The sequence below is a fragment of the Dendrobates tinctorius genome, unplaced genomic scaffold (assembly GCF_039654945.1).
Source record: "Dendrobates tinctorius isolate UK_male_01 unplaced genomic scaffold, ASM3965494v1 ptg000115l, whole genome shotgun sequence".
Lineage (NCBI taxonomy): Eukaryota > Metazoa > Chordata > Amphibia > Anura > Dendrobatidae > Dendrobates > Dendrobates tinctorius.
The window spans coordinates 15522665-15543918 of record NW_027361783.1 but is presented as its reverse complement, the minus strand read 5'-3'; the positions used below and the strand labels follow the sequence as shown (position 1 = coordinate 15543918).

Sequence of the window (21254 nt, the reverse complement as noted above, 5' to 3'; positions counted from 1 at the left end):
GGACTCGTAATGACCTGGAGGATCATAATGGCAGGTCAGTTTTAGAATTTAGTGAATCTAGTAAAGAAGCCAAACAAAAAACAACTGCGGGATTGCACTTTTTTTGCAATTTCACTGCACTTAGAATTTTTTTCCCGTTTTCTAGTACACGAAATGGTAAAACCAATGGTGTTGTTCAAAAGTACAACTCATCCCGCAAAAAACAAATGCTCACATGGCCATATTGACAGAAAAATAAAAAAAAATATTACTCTGAGAAGAAGGGGAACGAAAAACGAAAACGCAAAGCCGAAAAAAGCTCTGGGGTTAAGGGGTTGATAACAGTCATGATTAGTGTACAAAGGTATGAAAACATTTGAGTAATAGCTATTCTGGATATTCACATTATTTTCCTTTTTTATTTTGCTTTTCTCTATTAAATGAGTGATATTATGAGCAACAGGCGTATAATTGTGGAAGCAGTCACGGGATAATATAGGCTACGTTATTATAGAGCAGATTATACTGGGTTACAAAGAATTGCCATCTCTGGAACAATGAAAGCAAAGAATATATAATGGAAGTTGTTATGAAAATATCTTATTCACATTCAATTAAGAAATGCGCCTTGCATTGCTCACAATAGGCTTTACTTGCCTTTTCTAGATAATCACCTATTTTACATTGCCTTGTTTTTTGCAATTTAGATATTCAGTAAAGCATGCTTGGGGGAGAGGAGGGGGTCGAGCGCTGACACTGAGTGGCTGCTTTTGCAGAGAGCTCCTGCTGTTGGGCACATAGGCACAGAGACAGCTCAGCCAGGCAGCTAGTGATGCTGTTGGGCTCATAGACAGAGACAGCTCAACCAGGCAGCTAGTGATGCTGTTGGGCTCATAGACAGCTCAGCTAGTCTAAGGCTGGATTCCTTACTACAGCCATCCTGTCATCTACTGCTACTGCTGTTATTGCTGCCTTGTCAAACACTTGCAGAAGCTTGGGGAGGGTGTATGACACAATCTGTAATCCAGCTAAAGAGACTGAGCAAGCAGGGTACTTAGAGGAAGCCAACACTATTCACTATGGCATCCAACTTCAATGATATTGTAAAGCAAGGCTATGTAAAAATCAGAAGCAAAAAGCTTGGGGTAAGTGACAATTCCGCACTATGTGCATTTTTTGCTGCTTTTTTTTGCTGGATTGTGCTGTATAGTTTTGTGTGACAGGCGGCTACTGTACTATCTTTAGCTATTACTGTATATTCCTTAGGGAGGAATGAGGAGCGGATGATTTGTGTACAGCAGTATTGAGATCATCTGCATTTAGCCAGCAATTGCTCTGATATCCATGGGGGCGGAAAAGAAGACGTTCCCCTCCGATTGTGACCGTAGATCTGGCTTCACTTGCTGTGTATGTATGGAGCGCTGTAATGTTGCCCTTAAGTCTTACATTGCATCCTAATGTCAAGCACAACAAACTGATTATCTGGTTGGGATTCAGAGGAATAACCTTGCCAGACACTTCTGTAGCTTTGCCCTGTGTTGCTGTGGACATCAGTTCCTGAGTGGATTAAGCACAGTCTGAGGAATGTACCCACATGGGAGTTCTTTACAGTGGATAACGGAATGCTATTTGTTACCTTGCATTATGAGGATTAACTGATGAAAAGAGTGGATTAACATTGGAAGAAGTAGAAAGGATGCGGAATATTAAAATTGAATTGGAGGTTAATACGATTGATCATTGAGTTGAATGTTGTAACATTCACAATCACCCCCAACTGCTTCTCCCAAACCCACTCAACTTCATATTTGTCTGATCCTCAAAGTAAGACACATCACTGGTCATGTATGGGAGTGATGCTATAAAGAAGGACAGACGATATATATATATATATATAACATATATGCACACACACACTTATACACATATAGCCTTTACATTGATGTATATACACACACACATATACACATATGTTGATTCTTAGTTGTTTTTTATTGTGATACACCATGAATAAAGTAGAAGAGAATATACGTATATATGTATAAATATATACAGTAAATATATAACATGTATACACACACATTTATACACATATAGCTTTTTAGTTGCTTATTGTGATATGTTATGAATTAAGTATAATCGAATATTTATGTGTTTATATATATGCATATATATGCACAAACATATACATATACACACATATGTTGTTTCTTAGTTGTCTTTTATTGTGATATGCTATGAATAAAGTAGAAGAGTATATATGTGTATATATATATGCACTAATACTTATCCACATATATTGTTTTTTTAGTCGTTGTTTATTGTATTAATCTAATGGCCAAGTATTATGCGCAACCTGTCTACTTCTGTTATAGTCATCGACTTAAAGCCAGCCCATAAACAATGGATGAGGGATGAACATGTTTTTCTGAAGTGAAAAGGTAGACACTAATGCTGTGATGGTTATCTTATCTTGGGCACATGGCTGAATGATTAAACATCAGAGTTGGACTGGAAGATGCCAACAGACAGGCAACAGCAGGCTGGAGGCATAGTCTAGCACCTGCGTTATCGAGAGAACTCCTGTCAAATAATGAATCCCGTCCCCAAACTGTGTCAGATAAGCCAGAGTCACTCAGAAAATGAAAATTCCTCAAGTAGCTTGGATCTTTACGGGATCTCTTATCACTAAAATGAATGATTTTAGGTGTGATATGGGGACTTGTCATACTGCAAAAATTGCCTGTCTATGTTTTTTTGTGTTTTTTTGTGGTCTGGTTTGTTGGTTTGTCCCCATTCTAAGGCTGATGCTAGACTTTGAGTTTAATGTAACTATTGGAAGCACAGTATAGTATCCACAAATACGGTACTTATTTTGATAATTAATTAGTTAATTATCTTTAATTATGTGGTTCTACTTAGAATATAAATATTAAATCAGTAGCATGAAAAATAAATGTAATAAATGCAAACAAAACAGTTGAAGAAAGGCTTATAAATGTGAGCTTTGAGGTAGTTTGGAAGATGTGTCAGCTACTGCCAATGCAGTATGTTCATGATCATAGACCTTGATCGAAGGACTCAAACAATGCTTTTTTGCTCTTGGACATGTTCAATGAGATATGTGCTTGATTTATTGCTGACCTTACTCACTAACTTTTGGCTGTTTTGCTTTGTTTTGCTCTATATTTTGGAGACTCATTCACCAAACGCTAACATTTTTTTAAAATTTTGCCCTTTATCTGTAACATCATAAGTGAACCATGTTTTTTGCAACAATTAGAGCAAGGTTCTTGCTATTTGTGTATTTTCATTTTGTAAGGAAAAATGAAAGGATTATATAAGAATGGAAAATGTATAGAGAAATGCAGTTAATACTGTGTACAGGCTGGGAAGAGTTTCTTCTACTTTCAGGCTTATCATTGTGTGCTTCTCTTAAAATACTGTAATTGATCACCATTTCTTTCAGTGAAGAATTATATGTTTAATTAACGATAATCTGTGAATAAACTAAACCAATGGTGTAATAAAATTGTTTTAATGTGGAAACCTGATTAAATGCTTTTAGCTGTTATTATGTAGAATCAATAATGGCCTAATCTGAAATAATGACCCCAAGAGTGGCTTTCATAAATTGCTCATCCATTCAGTTTCCATTGGTGGACAACTTTTTGGTCCACTATGGGCTTTTCATCCCTGTAGAAAAATAAGATTTATCAGTGATAATACAGAAAACTATTCTACCAAAATGCAAAGACCTGACTGCATTTTTTCAAAGTTTTCCCATTTATTTATGCAAATATTTCCAGGAGAGGAAAGCCAACTGAAGAAAGAGATATTGCTCACTATGAAAAACTAGCAAAATGTATATAGGCAACCCAACGCTTGCACGGTAAAATATTAATGGTACTATTTTTTTTCATAACTAGTACAAATAATGCCATGATAATGTGATGTGTCTTAAATTTTTATTATTTGAGAGATTAATTTTTAAGACAAGCTAATCTAAGCAGAAGATTTTATGCTATGTCATACCAAGGAATGTGGGTGGCTAATGACATTTTAAATGTCAGCGGGGCAATAAAAAGTCCTATAAGCTGAATGCTTTTAATTAGCCCCAGACAGATATTCCTCCATTGAGACTGATGTGCTTTTTCTTACCATGTGCCTGTGAGCAATTCAGGCTGGAGAATTACTGACCTATTGTAACACGTTAGATGGAAACTACATTACTGGATTCAGTGCCATAAAATCAACTGTGGAGTACACTCAGGATGAGCTGATGACAGAATGAAGTGAATTATTTCATCTGCTGTGAAAATCAGTGACTCACAGGCTTTATTGTTACAGGGGTGATGCCTTTTTTTTCTTTATGTCTTCCTTAATAGAAAAGATCACCCAGGTCACAAAAAATGGATTTAGCATCAGGACTCTGCAGTGCTAACTGCATATGCTTAATGATGCCTTCTGTGTATCCTTTGAAGCTGTTTTGTCCATTTCAAATTATGTGGGATTTCCCATCTACAGTTTGAAGTGAAGTAAAAAAACATAAAAAAACATTGACTTTCCTCTTTCATCCTAAAGGGGTGTTTCCATGAGAACAGCATGATTTATTGCTGTTAATAAAAGATGTCCTCACTTTATGAGCCAAGGTGAAGATCCAATAGCAAACAGAGGCTCTCATTCTTGTGGTAGACGGGAGCCACTCTCTCTCTCTTTATGTATGTACTACTGTACATTGCCTTACATAGGGGTTCAGGGACGGATGCATGACAGTTGATCCCCACTATAACCATGGCACTCAGGTTACTTGCATTCTAATATATTCTATGGGTAAAGCTCTGAAGACCAGGATCTTTTGTATTGTGTCTGTAAAACCGTACTGTTGTGAACACTTGTGACTTGACTTCTGAGTTTGGGCTCCCTCTGGTGGTTGCTGTGGGTAATGGAGCTGGTCGAATTGACAGAAGTCAATCACCTGAAGAGGGTGAGGTGTTACAGACTGTGAAGATTTAAGTGAGCAGGCTTCTCTCAGTTGTTGCTGGTGATTTGGCTCTCTTCCTGTGCATTTTGAAGTCCGCTTGCCCCCTGCTTAGTCCTGCATCGTTCAGATAAGTTGTTTGCTGTAATCTTTTTGCATTTGATCCAGTTTTTACCTGTCTCTGCTTTCTGCTTTGCTGTGTGGGTTCAGCATTGTTCCCTGCTGGGACCTGTGCTGGACCCCGTTCCATATGCCACAGCTTATGTCATTCTGTTCAGTATTGCTAGCCCCCTGTTATATCAGTATATTTTGTTTTGCTTCCAGTTCACACCAGAATTCTAATCTAGTGGGGGAGAGGTCGTGTGACCTCAGTATTTTTGCATATCAGATGTGTTGGATTTTTCTTAGGGTTTTTTGCGTGATTGCAGACAGTATCTTTCCTGTCCTGTTCTATCTACACAGTAAGGGCCCAATCATTTGCTTACTCTATTTTCTACCTGTGTCTGTGCCTCATCTTGTCTCACCGGCAATATATGTTTGGGGGCTATCTGTTCCTTTGGGGTTCTACTCCGGGGCAGTTTAGCTTTTCCCTTTCTTGCTTTAGGATTAGTTAACTCTTTGGCTGTGCCGAGGCGTCTAGGGCATCGTAGGTACATCCCACAGCTAATTCTAGTTGTGTTGTTAGTTTTAGGGGTCTGTAATCCGCTAAGATACCAACCTTTCTGGTTTTCTGGTTGCCTAGCTTATTCCCCGGCTATCCTCCTCGGTGACCTAATCATAAACACCGTACATTTACAGGAGATTTTCCAGTTGCAGTCAATGACTTCAATATTTCCAATCTTAAAATAAAAGGATAATCTGCTCAATGGGACCATTCTGTCCTAAGCGGGGGGGAGAACATTCACAGAAGGCATCTCACACACAATGTAAATGGGGAGAATTACACATAATCCTTCTTGAGATCTGAAAATTACTCCAGAGAGGAAGCAGTGCTGGTGCATGAGAACTGGTGAAGACAGCAGTATCCTAAATATACAGGTCTGAAATTCAGCATGTATTACTGGGATAGGCTCACCAACAAAAGTCCAAACTAGGAGAAGGTTATAAATTGCGTCATGTGATCGGAAAACAAATTAAGCAATGGAGATAAACTGAAATGGAGTGAAACTTTGGTTTAACTAAAGATAACAACTAATATATTTTCGATGTTAAAGGTGTCCATTGTTTTTCATGATAGTCTTTTGGTATCATTATGTTATTAAATAGATTTTTCTTACTGGAAATCTTTTTTGTCAAAATTCCAAGAACTTATTTATTCAACTATATATCATGTCTGTATTTCTCTGCTCAGAAGGTGTCCCAAATCTAGCATTAATCAATGTAATTATATAGTCAGACACATTGTTTTTTATATTAAATCTAAGGTTAATAACACATGAACACGTGTCCAACCTTCTAATTTGTATTTTCTTACAAATTTACACTCACATCAACATTTATACTTGGCAAATTAGAGAAAATATAGCTGGAATACAGTGAGAAAAATAGAACTCTGACACAGAGCTTACAAAAATCAATATGAAAATAACGCAAGCACAATATGAGCATAGATGCTGACAATACAATCTATAATACTGCAGGTCTGTAATTAACACAATATTTCATAATAATGTAAATGAAGCCATCATTAAAGAACACCTATTAGGGTTTATGTACATACAAAGTACCTCCATTTTGTTTTTCCATCCGGTGTTTCCTATGCAATTGTTCTCTTAAAAAGTATTCTAACCAGGTTCAGGTACGAGTCCAAGGACTCTTTGTTGGATGCAATATTTTATCAATCCAGCTCTTGGACAGGACTATAGAAAAACATTAGGCCGCCATGTTGGTGTTGTAAGATTGTCAGGTTGTCATGTTTGGGTTGTGTTTAAAAATAAATCCTGAAATCTTGTACTTTCACACTCATCATTAAGCCTATTTTAGAATTAAAGGGAACCTGTCACCAGGTTTAAAATATATGAGATACCGCCACCACCTTTTAGGGCTGATATACCTCATTCTATAATGCTGTATATTTTCCCCAAACCAAAACTGAAAGACAAAAAACAGCTTTTAACATACTCACCTGGTGGGCTTGGTTGGGTCTGAAGGATGTTGCTGGTCTTGGTCCTGTGCCTCTCAGGCTCTTGTGATCTCCTGATGCCGTCTTCTTCTTGCTTCGTGTGGAAGATGCATTCCTATGTCATCTACACATTCTGGCCAGTCTCCTGCACAGGCATACTTTTCTGCCCTGTTGAGGTGGTCTGCCTTGCCTCGTTCAGCTGGCTTCCATTTTCTGTGTTCTCCTGGATCCTGACCGAGGTTGCCTATTGACCAGAATACTTGGGTACTGTCTCTCACCTCAGAAGCTGTTGCGGTCAGTAAGAAGTATCACTTCTTTATATCTTCTGGATTACGTCTGTTTGGGCTGTGGTGTTGGACTTGAGCGGGACTTGTCGGCCTTAAAGGTACCTTTAGAGACCATCCCCTGTCTACACTTCTTCTACGTATTATTGGACTTCCACAAACAAGTGCCATATGCACATGCGATCAAGTTATTGCTGGACTCCCTCGTTTAAGTACTGTATGCATTTCCACTACCCCCTTGCTGGACACCCACATTTAAGTACTATATGCATTCCCACTGATATCTTTAATGGACTTCCTCATTTACGTGTCTCCTGCATGATATCCTTGCTTGACTGGTTTCATATTAGCGGTCGCGTCCCACTATTCAGTTTGCTGTTATTTACTATATTGTGCTTAGCACCTCATTTCAATTGCAGGAATATTTGTGTTAGTTCTGTTTGCATTTCTGTTTTGTTTAAATACATCTTTTTGCTGCAGCTTTGTTCTCAGACTGGTTTTATCCCACGCTATCAGATTCCTTAGTACCTACATAATTGTTAAACTGTATCTCATAACAGTCAAACCTTGTGACAGGTTCGCTTTAAACTTCCTGTTTTGTAAAGATCACTTTTCACTATTGTCATTTTTTGCAAAGGAAAGATTTCGATGACAATATCTACACACAGAAGACACAAGATCCATTTTCACAATAAGTAAAGGTTATAGCTCATTCCCTCTCCCTCTCTCCTCAAAGTGACCTCTGCGCAGATCACAGAACTCTCCTATAGATGCCATTGAACATATTGACCTTTCTTTATTCCTGTGGTCCATGTGGCAAATGTAAAACATATCACAGAATGCAGCAGCACAAGCAAGATGGTCATTGTTATAAGCCTTTCCAGATGATAGAATAAGAAACCTTCAATCAGAATTTTTTTTGAAAAATCAGTATTTGGTTTTAGTTTTTATTCATTTTAAAAAATGTGGGTGGTGCACTCCATTTAATAAGTAAAGACACTCTTTAAATATCATATTAAGGAATAAAAAAGAGTGATCCATTATTGAGCTGTTCATTATTACTCCGGCAAACAGGCAGCCAATTGATTTCATTGAACATTTTATAATGTTCTAGATGACCTGTGGATACATTACAAGGGGATTACATACTTGCTGCTGGGTTTCATTGCAAATTAAAACTCATCAATGAGGGTCCTAGCAATGGGACAAAGTACAATCAACATTTTGTTCAAGGTAGTAGTTTAGATTTTCTGTGTTTAATGGTTCACTACAGGTCAGAATTTATTCTGCTTTTCTGTCATCGGTTCTATATTGTAATAAATTGTCAGAACTTTCATCAGGATTATATAACGTACTCTACGTCAAGAGCAAATTACATATGTGCAAAATAATGTAAAACAACACTCCGAAAAAAAAGATTCATCAAATCATTTAATACATTTTTTAAATAAAAGTCAAATCAAGATTTTCCATGTGAACTAGATATTGGCCATCAGGACATTAGATTTTGAAATATGTTCAATGTTTAATTACGGATGAAAAGCTATCAAATAGATGGAATTTATGGGATGAGTTAGACAATGCGACTGCAAAATAAAAATATTAATCTATTACAGTGTTCCCATTCCTAGCTTTTTGTACATGTAAATACTTATTTCAATTTCAATTTTACTTCTTGTAAATAAGTTATTAAAGAGCGTGACATTAGATTTATTCAAACACTGGCATCATAATCCTCAATATTGTAATAATAATGGCATATTTAATGTAAAGTCACATTAGCATCTTATTGCACAAAATGAAAAAAATAAGAAAGCTTTGGCATGCGGTTGATCCGAAGCGTTTTAAATATTTAGTTGATACAGATCTAGTGAGGATATTATGTACATAAATACATGATATGGTCCAAACTCCATTTTCTGATTTCAGAACTTGAATCTATATGATATGAACTAATCTTTTTATTTTGAATTTATGCAATGCTGTTTTCTTTGTTCCCCTAGGGTCATTTTCACATGTCACTGCCTTCAATAAAAAACTTGAAACCCTGTCTTCCAGTAAAAATATCAGTCAGCATACACAAGATTAAAAGTTAGTTTTAATAACTAATGATAAAGATCAGTCCAACCCAAAAAAAGATCTGCAATATGTGATAATAGTAACCACTAGAGATAAGTGCATCAATTCAATCTGAATCAAATTCAAATTGAATTTTTTGAAATTTTGAAGTCCGAGCACATTTGATTAATTTGCAATTCAAGTTGCATGAATTATCAGAAAATGCACACCACCTTTTGATATGTTGCTAAAGACTGCATCAGCACCATGACCTTAGATGTGACCATGTGGGGCTTCGGTAGAATGCCTTGCAGCTATCAAACCGTATGGTTGGGCACAACCAAACAAAAAGGGGTATTATAGCCTATATAAAAGCCTAATCAGGGAATTCAACAGCCATTTTAGGGTGATTTAGGATAGTAAGAGAATTTCAGTGATCATAGCTAAACAATAGCGATAGGAAAAGAAAGACCTAGAAGATTTGAAAGTACACCAGATAGTTTTGTGTTGCACAACTGCAGTGAGTGTAGCAGTCTGTGAGTAAGGCTGGAGTCACACTAGACGTGTAAAATATCAGTCTGTTTTTCAAGGACAAGAATTGCACAAATGTTTCATGAACAGTGATCCATATGTCATCCATGTGCAATGTGAGGATGCAATTTCCTCACATCAAAGTATCCGTGTGACATCCGTATGGCATCCGTATGGTGAGATTTTCTCGCCTGCTTGCAAAATGGACATAGCCTCAAATATTCGTGAAAACATATATACAGTCTCTCTATATATATATATATATGTCAGCCTCCCCGTCTGACCGGAGATTAACTGATTGATGTGGGAAAGTTTCTGAACATTTTCCCATGCTGTCAGTTCACCGCGGGTAAGGTGGGGAGTCTGCGCAGCCTCAATGACTACCGCTGATGTCACTGAGGCTGCGCTGACTCCCAGCCTGACCTGCGGTGAACTGACAGTGTGGGAAAATGTTCATAAACTTTCCCATGCTAATCAGCTCATGTGTGGTTAGGCGGGGAGGCAAAAAAAAGCCACCGGAGCAAGGCAGCACAATATTTTTTAAGTGAAAAAATCTGAAATTAATGTCACAGACCATGCACTTACTTGTCTCTAGTGGATTTTTGCACTTCCTGTGCAATCATTTTTGTGAAGGAGGAATAATTGTTTTTTTTTTTTAAATATAAAAGAAAATTCCCACAAATTGAGATATTTAACTGCAAGTCTCAAACAATTTTTTTGCACATCTATTTACCTGGTCAAATTCTACATCTGTGAACTCCACACCAATACAGCACCCTATTGCAGGTGATTGACTTTTAGACACGTACTGTACCTACCTAGCATCACATCATGTTAGGAAAGGGGGTTGAATTTTGTGAAAAAAAATGTGAAAAAAAGTATTGACATTTAACTGTGCATGTCTGTTTTCGCACAACTTTTTTACTGGTACAATTTGACAACCATACACACAACATCTATTCTGTACCCATTTTGTGTAAAATTGCACCAAAATCACTTTCTAATTCTGTTTTTTATATACAAAAAATTATTTAATGCCTCATTCAAACATTTATGCATCACAATCTTAGTATGAACCGTGATAAATGGACTAGCCACAGGTTTCCTAACCCAAAATTGGCACCCCGCGACAAGTTTGTGCATCGTGGTCCATACCCAAACCATGTTTAACCCCTTCACCCCGAAGCCTGTTTTCACCTTCCTGACCAGGCCAATTTTTACAATTCTGACCACTGTCACTTTATGAGGTCATAACTCTAGAACGCTTCAGCGGATCCTGCTGATTCTGAGATTGTTTTCTCGTGACATTGTACTTTGTGATAGTGATAAAATTTCTTGGTGCCAGGGGTCTCCATGGAGTACACCAGAACAACGTGATCACATCGCATTGTTCCGGTTGGAGTGCGCAGGGAGCACCCTCCCTGCGCGATACTTCTCTATGCCGCTGTCACTACTGACAGCGGCATCAGAGGGGTTAAATGCCCATGATCAGTGCTAGCACCGATCATGGGCATTGCTGTGGGGTGTCAGCTGTCACATACAGCTGACACCCGCACGCGATCACCGCTGCGCTCAGCGTGAGGCTGCAATACTAATACTGCTGTTTGCGGGAACGCAGTTCCTGCAGAGCAGTACTGGTACGGTGCATGTCGGGAAGGGGTTAAAGGATTTGTAAATGAAGCCTAAAAGCAAGAATATTCTTGTAGTCCCGTACTACTAATTAACCTCAAGATGTACTACTTAAACTGTTCAGAAAAATATGTCAACTGCACTTTGGTTGCCAAGGACAGCAAGGCCTGTTTTTAGTCAGACAGTTTTAATAAATTATTTAGATTTATTAAAATGGAAATGTTTCTTGAAATATTTGATGAATATCTCAAAGCTTAGTAAACACATTTATGTAATTTTGCTGTTATAGTCCTTAATGTCTCATATCCGAAATGTGTAGTTTACTTAATAGAAGATTTTTTTGTTACACATTAAAACCTAAAACCATTGTGACCTTGAAAAGATACGGTGAATACAGAAAGTATTCAGACCCCTTTAAATTTTTCACTCTTTGTTTCATTGCAGCCATTTGGTAAATTCAAAAAAGTTCATTTTTTTTCTCATTAAACGTACACTCTGCACCCCATCTTTACTGAAAAAAAACAGAAATGTAGAAAGTTTTGCAAATTTATTAAAAAAGAAAAACTTGAATATCAGATTGTCATAAGTATTCAGACCCTTTGCTCAGACACTCATATTAAAGTCACTTGATGCCAATTTCCTCATGATCCTCCTTGAGATAGTTCTACTCCTTCATTGGAGTCCAGCTGTGTTTAATAAAACTGATAGGACTTTATTTGTAAAGGCACACACCTGTCTATATAAGACCTCACAGCTCACAGTGCATGTCAGACCAATTGAGAATCATGAGGTCAAAGGAATTGGCCAAGGAGCTCAGAGACAGAATTGTGGCAAGGCACATATCTGGCCAAGGTTACAAAATAATTTCTGCAGTACTCAAGTTTCCTAAGAGCACAGTGGCCTGTGACAAAAGATACATCCTGTTTAATTTATGAAGTAGGGACGCTGAAACTCAAAAAGTATATGCAAACAGTGCAAGAACTGCCAAAAATTAGAAGGAAGAGGGATTCTGATACACCTTGTATTAGGCATAAACGATGGCCTCATGCACATTGTATTACATTTGTTAGGTAGTGGGATTCCTAAACTCATAATGTTTATGCACTAAGTGCAAGGGCTTGTAAAAAGTAGAAGAAGGGACTGCACTACACCCTACATAGAGGAGGGCCACAGAAAACAGATTAGACCATGTGGAAGATAGAATGGTGCTGGGAAACATACTAGAAGCATTACTTGCCATCCAACCAACCACTTGTTCACACTTTTCTGACTTCAAGAGTGGTGTCCTGTGCCCCCCTGCCAAGTGGAACAGGAAGTTCTTGTGGATGGGCATGTTTGTAGTGCTCCAGCAGCAGGCACAGTTGCACTTGGCCCATGGCCTCAGCTTCTGCGTGCACCATCAGCAGCCTGTCCACTTCCCCATCCCTTATTGCCTTGCACATTTCAAATTCAGTATTTAATCTATGCCTGCAAACTTTCTGGGAAATATGGAAAAGAAATTATGTAGCTCTGAAAGGGACTTTTGTTTTTAGGTTGCAGCAGCAGTATACCTATAGAAGGACTATATGCAAAAAAAGCAGGAAACCACACTTTTACTAGAGAAAGAACAGTATGTTGCCCTAAAAAGGACATTTGTTTTAATGGTGCAGCAGCGGTATACAAGCACTTCAATAATTAAACACTGCTTATACAGTATGTCTGCTCTAATCTAAACTCTCCCACCTAGATCAACTCTCTCTGAACTGCTTGCAGAGGAGAGTGTGCAAGCATTGAGTCACTGGGTCTTATATAATGGCTACAGCATTACAGTGTATGGCAGGCAATCCTCATATTATTGGTCGTGGGGCATGGACTCAAACATGGCGCTCGAGCACCCGCGATACTCAATCGAGTAACAAGCTTACCCAAGCACCCTGATGCTCAATCGCATATGGAGCATTGGCGAGCACGCTCGCCCAACACTATTGTTTACACATTTTCATTAAAGATGTATACAAATTTTCATGAAACTTCAACAAACCTTGCATAGAACGGTAGTGCAAGAGAATATACTAAACTTTGTAATGTATCTCATCAGAGAATCTGCTTTTTTCTTCACTCATGAGTAACTTCTAATCCTTGCCTTCTGAACTCACATTCACTCTCAAAACCATCTCAAATGAGCATTGCTCAAGGCAAAATAGACAGCCAGCACAATAGAATATCAGATTACATATGTTGAAGTATACAAAGAGTGGGGAAGAACAGTGAGAGGCAGATAAACAGATCATGCAGATTCTAGCTAGTTTATCACAATGCTGGATTCACAGCTACACTGCAGTATCGCTGTATAATTTCCTTCATATCTTTGTTGTTTCTGTCCGTCTGCTACTAAAGGAAAAAAGAGCAGAGAACCCTCTTTCTGTTAGATTAGTCTATGGGAGACACCAAAATAACTAGGCTCCATCCACTAGCTCAGAGACAATTGGAAACAGAGAAAGAGCCTGCTGGGGGAAAACTGGTGAAAAATGTAGGATACAAGTCATATCATGACCAATGATAGTGTTTTTTTGTCATGCACACACACTACAACTAATTCTGAAAAATTACTTGAAAGTATAGTTCCCTTGAAGTTATGCCACATGCAGTTTAAAATTAATTAGCCTTCACTAAACCATTATAAAGATATGCACACATGATGTCTGGAAACTGCATGAAAAAGCATTCAAAAAACATTAAAATAAAATAGTGAATATGTGAGGTGACTAAAAGAAGTGAGCTACCCATTCTTCAGTCGGCTGTTATGATGAGTCACCGAAGGAGGAAAAAACAAAATACCAGCTAAGTCCAGAAAAACCAGAGAGGTTGGCAGCTATCGGATTGCAGACCCCTGAACCTATCCACAACAACTAGCAGTAGCCGTGGGGGGTTCCTACAGTGCCCTAGACCCCTCGATCACAGCCGGAGAACTATATAGCCTAAAGACAGAAAGGGGAAAAACTAAACTGCCCCAGAGCAGACCCCAAAGCAATAGGCAGCCCCCAACATATAATGACGGTGAAGCAAGATGAAAACACTAACACAGATAGAAAGATAGGTTGAGCAAATGATGGGGCCCAAGCTAACTACATAGGACAGGATAGGAAAGCTGTTGTCTGCCATCCGCAAAAACCCTATCAAAATGAGCCAACCGACTGATAGGAAAAACAGGCCCTGAAGTCGCTAGGCTTCAAAAGACTATATCAGCACTCATGTATATTCTGAAGACAGAGCAAAATATCAACAGATCAGAGAAAAAAATGGAGTTCAGCTCACCCCCGGCCGGGGATGGCAGAACTCCCAAAAAACAAGGCAAAACAAAAACAAAACTGAAGAGTACAAAGAAGAGCAGAAAAACTTAGCTTTGAGATGCAGGAATCAGACTGGTCTCCAAGAATCCAGCAGGAAAATCACCAGCCAGGAAGAAGGGCGTCGGCAGCCTTATATCCAGTCCTCAATTCCAGCCACCCAGTCATCATCTAGCTGCCCAGGTGTTTGGTAATCAGCCTCACTACCTTCCTTCACCAGAGGAGGGAGTTCATCACACCTCAATGGTGAAGGGAAAAATGAACTCACAACAGTCGGCCTTAATGTGGAAGTTGTTACTATTATATAAATAAAATTTTAAAAAATAACAGAAGTGTAAAAAAGCTGCTCCAAAATGACTACAAAGATGGCAAAGAACACACTTTGGGAAGCCCCCCATCCCCAATGGCATTTTTCTGAAGTGCTTCAAAAACTATGCAAGTACGTCAGCATATATAAGACTTTGTGTGCACATTCCCTAACAATATTTGTTTTATTTTTGTGCTTTTCAGTTCCTATTTAATTGTGATGCTTTTAATTGTGGGTTTTAAGCCATGTGTACAATACATTACAAAATATTTTTTTAAGTATAGTTTTGATGCAGGGTCTCTGCTTTGTCAAACTGCTATATTTCAGTTGTGTGCTTGTTCTGAGTCATCATAGAATTATAGAATTAGCCATTATAAAAGTGTCAAAAAATACGGCTTTCATCTCTCTCAGTTTCGCTGTTCCAAACATCATATTTCATATGAAGCAGACATATGAAGGTGTCTACTTTTGGATTTATGTGGATTCAGACATAAAATTGACACGTCTTATTAGATGCAGTAATATTAAATATTTGTGCTTCCAATGTACAATACTTCCATAACTTCCTGTTACGATAGTGTAGCAACTCACTCTGGAAAATACGTAACACACTGAAACTGCAACTGACCCTGCTGGTTCTTTGAGCAGACAACAGATGCAGACCCTGCAATCCCTAGTGGTTCCTACATGAGCAGAGATAGCCCTAACCACATACTAGATGGCGGCAACATGAACCTACGCTGCCTTACAGACTATTGAGTGCTTCACGTTGCTCCTAAAGAACCAGAGGGCAGAGCAGAGTGTAAATTACCTACAGAAGGGAAAGTTTGCTGAAATAGAAAGAGATCCCAGAGTGAGTAAAACAAAATAGAAAATAAAGGAATAATACATACTGTTAGAAAATATGCCACCTACTTCCTAAAAAGAAGCAGAAGATAGGTGCAAGGTAAAGAACATAAACAGCAAAGACATAAACTCTTGCCAGTCTTTCACTGACTGGCTTAAACTACAGCAGTATAACTGGACATCCAAATTAGACTTTCACTTGAAAGAAATACCAGCAGGGGAAAGTATATAAAATCGCACCTGAAAGGTGATAGGGCAGAAAAGGGAATAAATGAAAACACCTTTTGTCCCAAAAAGACTGAAGCAAAAAAAATAGAAACTAAACACCCAGAAAAAAAGTGTATCTGCTGGACTTGGCAGACAGAGATGCCGACCACAAAGCACAGACTCAAGAGTTCAAACCCAGATGCATGATACTTACTTCCTGGAGGCTTAGAGCTTGCTATCATGCAACCATAAGAATTCTGGAAGCTATTGTACATGGCTATTGTTCGATCTTCTGTTATGTGCATGAGGGCTGAAGTTGGCCATATTAGTTGATTACTAACATGTAATGATGACTTGCATATTTACTATGTGATTGTTAAATGACAAAAGATGCAAATACAATTTCCCTGTTTCTGCAATCAATCCAGTATATTAGGATTTTTCTCTGGTAAAATGTTGATATCTGAATCTAGGCAACAAATTCAATTGTGAGGTACCTGTTATTTGTTTCCTTATTAAGGTGTAATGGATACTCGAGCGTCTTCTCATTATTACTAGAAACACATCTATCAAAGAAGATGGTGCATGTTTAGAATGCAGAAACTCAGCCGCCGTGGATATTGCTTCAGTTTCTCTGAGGTGGAAAGAAATGGAAAATGTTCAATGGTTTTAAAATTTTATAGTCTACTTTGCTACATGAAATGGTCTAAGGAATTTATGTGTACAGTAAATTAGTATTTCCTGGATATTGTTTGGTTAATTTTTCTGCTATCACATAGTATTAGAGTTTTGTAATTTAGCCATTTGATTTGGTTTATATGCACTGAATTTTTAGGAGCTCATTGAACCCAGTGAATTTGAACAATTTGCGATTCGCTTCACAAGAAATACCAAAAATGTGGCACGCAACCAAGTGTGGCAGGGCGTCACTTTAATGCCTTTCTGTAATCACATCCCATAGTCCATGACAGTGCTATACTATCTTAACCTGTATACAAGCAGAAGTAGGAAATGTAATAACCATTTTTTGTTGAATCTGGATATTGATAAAATGTCTTATCTCAGAATTTAGCCATATAAATTGGGAAATAAAGCAAAAACTCTTAATAAATTGTACAAATATTGTATTTGGCAGGCCAGGATTGAAGAATATTTACCATGCATTAATTCATAATTATATACATTGAGGTCATTTTGATATTACTGAAGCCATGTTTGTGTTAAAAAGATTTAAATGGGTTGATTACATTCCTAAGAGACTTTAGTATGTCATACATGTCTTTTAAGGACAGATGGAGGACTTGTGATACTTTCAATTTACGTCTTTTCAATTTTGTGAAAAATTTTAGCAAGGCTGTCAAGTTCAAATTTCAGAAGTTGCCCTCATCTTTAATATTTATTCATGTGCAGGTTATCTCATTTTCTTGAGTAAAGAACACATGTGCTCTCAAAAATTGACTAAAATTTGGTAACTGTAGCCCAGCTGTGTATCAGGGCTAGCTCAATCAGGTAAAATACAGAATATGTAAAATATCGCTTTCCAGTGTAATTTTAACATCCATCCTGCAATCTAAATTTCATGAAATTTTCACACTATGAATAATGGCACTTTTATAATTCTTTCAAAAGTATTTATTAAAGGTGTTGTCCATTACTTAACAACCCATTTTGTTAAGTAAGGGATAACCTCTTTTGAATGTCCTCAATGTGGTGGAAAAATAAAAATATAGATACTTGACTTTCGGACTGGTGCTGCTTCTTCCTATTTGGCATCATGTTTCCCATTGGTCTACTGGCATCAATTTATTTTTTTCTGATTGGCTGCAGCCTTTACATTTTGTCAAAGATGAAGAAGCACTGTAACACTATTATGTATTGTTTTATGACATGTTTTTAACCCTTTTGCCTCCAAGGCAGGTTTGCATGTTAATGGCCAGGCCAATTTTTACAATTCTGACCACTGTCCCTTTATGAGGTAATAACTCTGGAATGCTTCTATGGATCTCAGTGATTCTGACTATTTTGTCTCGAGACATATTGTACTTCATGACAGTGGTAAAATTTCTTTGATATGATGCGTTTATTTGTGAAAAAAATGGAAATTTGGCAAAAATTTTGAAAATGTTGCAATTTTCCAAATTTGAATTTTCATGCCTTTAATTAACAGAGATATGTCAAATAAAATACTTAATAAGTAACATTTCCCACATGTTTACTTTGCATCAGCACAATTTTGGAACCTAATTTTTTTTGTTAGGAAGTTATAAGGGTTAAAAGTTAAACAGCGATTTCTCATTTTTACAACACCATATTTTAGAGACCACATCACATTTGAAGTCACTTTGAGGGGTCTATATGATAGAAAAAAACCCAAAGTGACACCATTCTAAAAATTGCTCCCCTCAATGGGCTCAAAACCACATTCAAGAAAATTATAAACCTTTTAGTTGCTTCACAGGAATTTTTGGAATGTTTAAAAAAAATCAACATTTAACATTTTTCACAAAAAATTTACTTCAGATCCAATTTTTTTTCTTTTCCCAAGGGTAACAGGAGAAATTGGACCCAAAAGTTGTTGTCCAATTTGGCCTGAGTACGCTGATGCCCCATATATTCAGGTAAGCCACTGTTTGGGAGCTGGCAGAGCTCAGAAGGGAAGGAGTGCCATTTGACTTTTCAATGCAAAATTGGCCGGAATTGAGATCGGACGCCATGTCGCATTTGGAGAGCCCCTGATGTGCCTAAAAAGTGGAAAACCCCAACAAGTGACACCGCTATGGAAAGTAGACCCCCTAAGGAACTTATCTAGATGTGTGGTGAGCACTTTGAACCCCCAAGTGCTTCACAGAAGTTTATAAGGTAGAGCCATAAAAATAAAAAATCATATTTTTGTCACAAAAATGATGTTTTCGCCCCCAATGTTTTATTTTCACAAGGTTAACAGGAGAAATTGGTTGCCAAAAGTTGTCCAATTTGTATGATGATACCCCATATGAGGGGGTAAATTACTGTTTGGGTGCACAGCAGAGATCGGAAGGGAAGGAGCACCATTTGACATTTTCAATGCAGATTTGGCTGGAATTGAAATCGGAAGCCATGACATGTTTGAAGAACCCCTGATGTGCCTAAACAGAGGAAATCCCCCAATTCTAACTCCAACCCTAACCTCAATACACCCCTAACCATAACCATAACCACAAACCTAATGCTAACACACCCCTAACCCTAATTCCACCCACAACCATAAGCCTAACCACAAACCTAAACCTAACACACCCCAACACTAATCTCAACCCTAAACCTAATCCCAAACATAACCGTAATCCAAGACCTAACCACAACTCTAGCCCCAACCCAAACCCTAACTTTAGCCCCAACCCTAACCTTAACTTTAGCCCCAACCCTAACCCTAACTTTAGCCCAAACCCTAACCCTAACTTTAGCCCCAACCCTAACCCTAACTTTAGACCCAACTCTAACCCTAACTTTAGTCACAACCCTAACCCTAACTTTAGCCCAACTCACTTTAGCCCAACTCTAACCCTAATTGGTAAATGGAAATAAATACATTTTTCTATTTCATTATTTTTCCCTAAGGGGGTGATAAAGGGGGCTTGATTTACTATTTTTTATTTTGATCACTGTTATAGGGTCTATCACAGTGATCAAAATGAACCAATATGGAAAAATGTCCTATAGTTGCCGGGTGCTGGCCGGCAAAACTCGGCAGGAGCACTGCACATGTGCCCGCCATTTTCTCCTGGAAGAAGAAGCCAGTGGCCTGGGGGACTTTTGAGAGCTAAAATGTTTCCATATTTTGGCCCACAGTCATGTGCGGTCTTGTTTTTCGTGACATTTTTTGATCACTGTCTATTCTGATTTTTGAGAGATAGAATGAGCAAAAACCAGCATTTCATGAATTTCTTTTGGTGGGGCATTTATACTGTTCCATGTGTGGTAAAATTGATAAGGCAGTTTTATTCTTCAGGTCAGTACGATTACAGCGATATCACATTTATATCTTTTTTATTTTTGGCGCTTTTATATAATAAAAACTATTTTATAGAAAAAATAATTGTTTTTGCATCGCTTTATTCTGACAGCTATAACTTTTTTATTTTTTCACTGCTGACTAAGACCGCAAGAGGTTGAAACGCGTTGGTTGTTATGGGGACCCCATCCTTCCTTTCCTTTGTTCATCTGCATTTTTGATACATACATTTTAACATGTCTTTAATAAAAGAATTGATTTTATTGGATTACACGCTGGAGAATTTTTTTTTCCTCTTCCATTTTTCATTGTGAACCACGCCTCTAATCAAGGCGGCTCCGTGCGTGCTCAGTCAGAGAAACCTGCAGAAGACTGGTGAGCTGACTATTTTTCTTTTCCCCTTTACCTATGCCATTGATGCTGGGAAGAAGGGGAGCCAAAAATGGTAACGCAAAAATGAAAATACCTCCAGTCATGAAGGGGTTTAGATTCCTCCTGGGAGAAAGCACTCATCAGCTCATCAAAAGTACAAGGTTACCTCTCTCTCCTGGGAAAGTGTATAGCAAGTGGCCACTCAGGAGTCAGTGGCTAATCAAGAATAGAGAGAAGTAGTAGCCACCAATGTGTGCTAATTTGAAGGATGTGGTATTGATATGCTTTATGCTTACATGACTAAAAAGTGGTTAATTTATAAAGATCAACGTGCTTTACTAAAGTCATAATAAAAAGCCTGCTGAGTTAAGATGTTCATACTTTACTGATTTAAGAAGAGGCACATGCCATGGTAGAGTTGCAACATAATTTATGCCACTTTACATAGATTAGAGTGAATCTGTCTTAGCACATGGCCACACCCATTTTGCTAAGCTTTACCTTCTTTTTTTTTTCATTTTACTCAGAAAGTGCTGGAAGGAATGAAAAAAAGAAGTAATGCATTATGGTATAAACATGGTGTCCTCCATTGTATGTGATTTTTTATGCTACAAAGCTGGA

At 37.9% G+C, this 21254-nt stretch overlaps 1 protein-coding gene across 1 annotated transcript in view; it reads left to right on the top strand.

Annotated features, from left to right (window-relative positions):
- Positions 1-781: 781 nt before the first annotated feature.
- The window catches only part of DOK6 (docking protein 6), an 800529-nt gene continuing 780056 nt past the window's right edge, over positions 782-21254 (top strand). The window contains 1 exon segment of the mRNA XM_073590016.1: positions 782-1124. Within this exon segment, the coding sequence (XP_073446117.1) occupies positions 1059-1124 (66 nt within the window). The 5' untranslated portion in view covers positions 782-1058.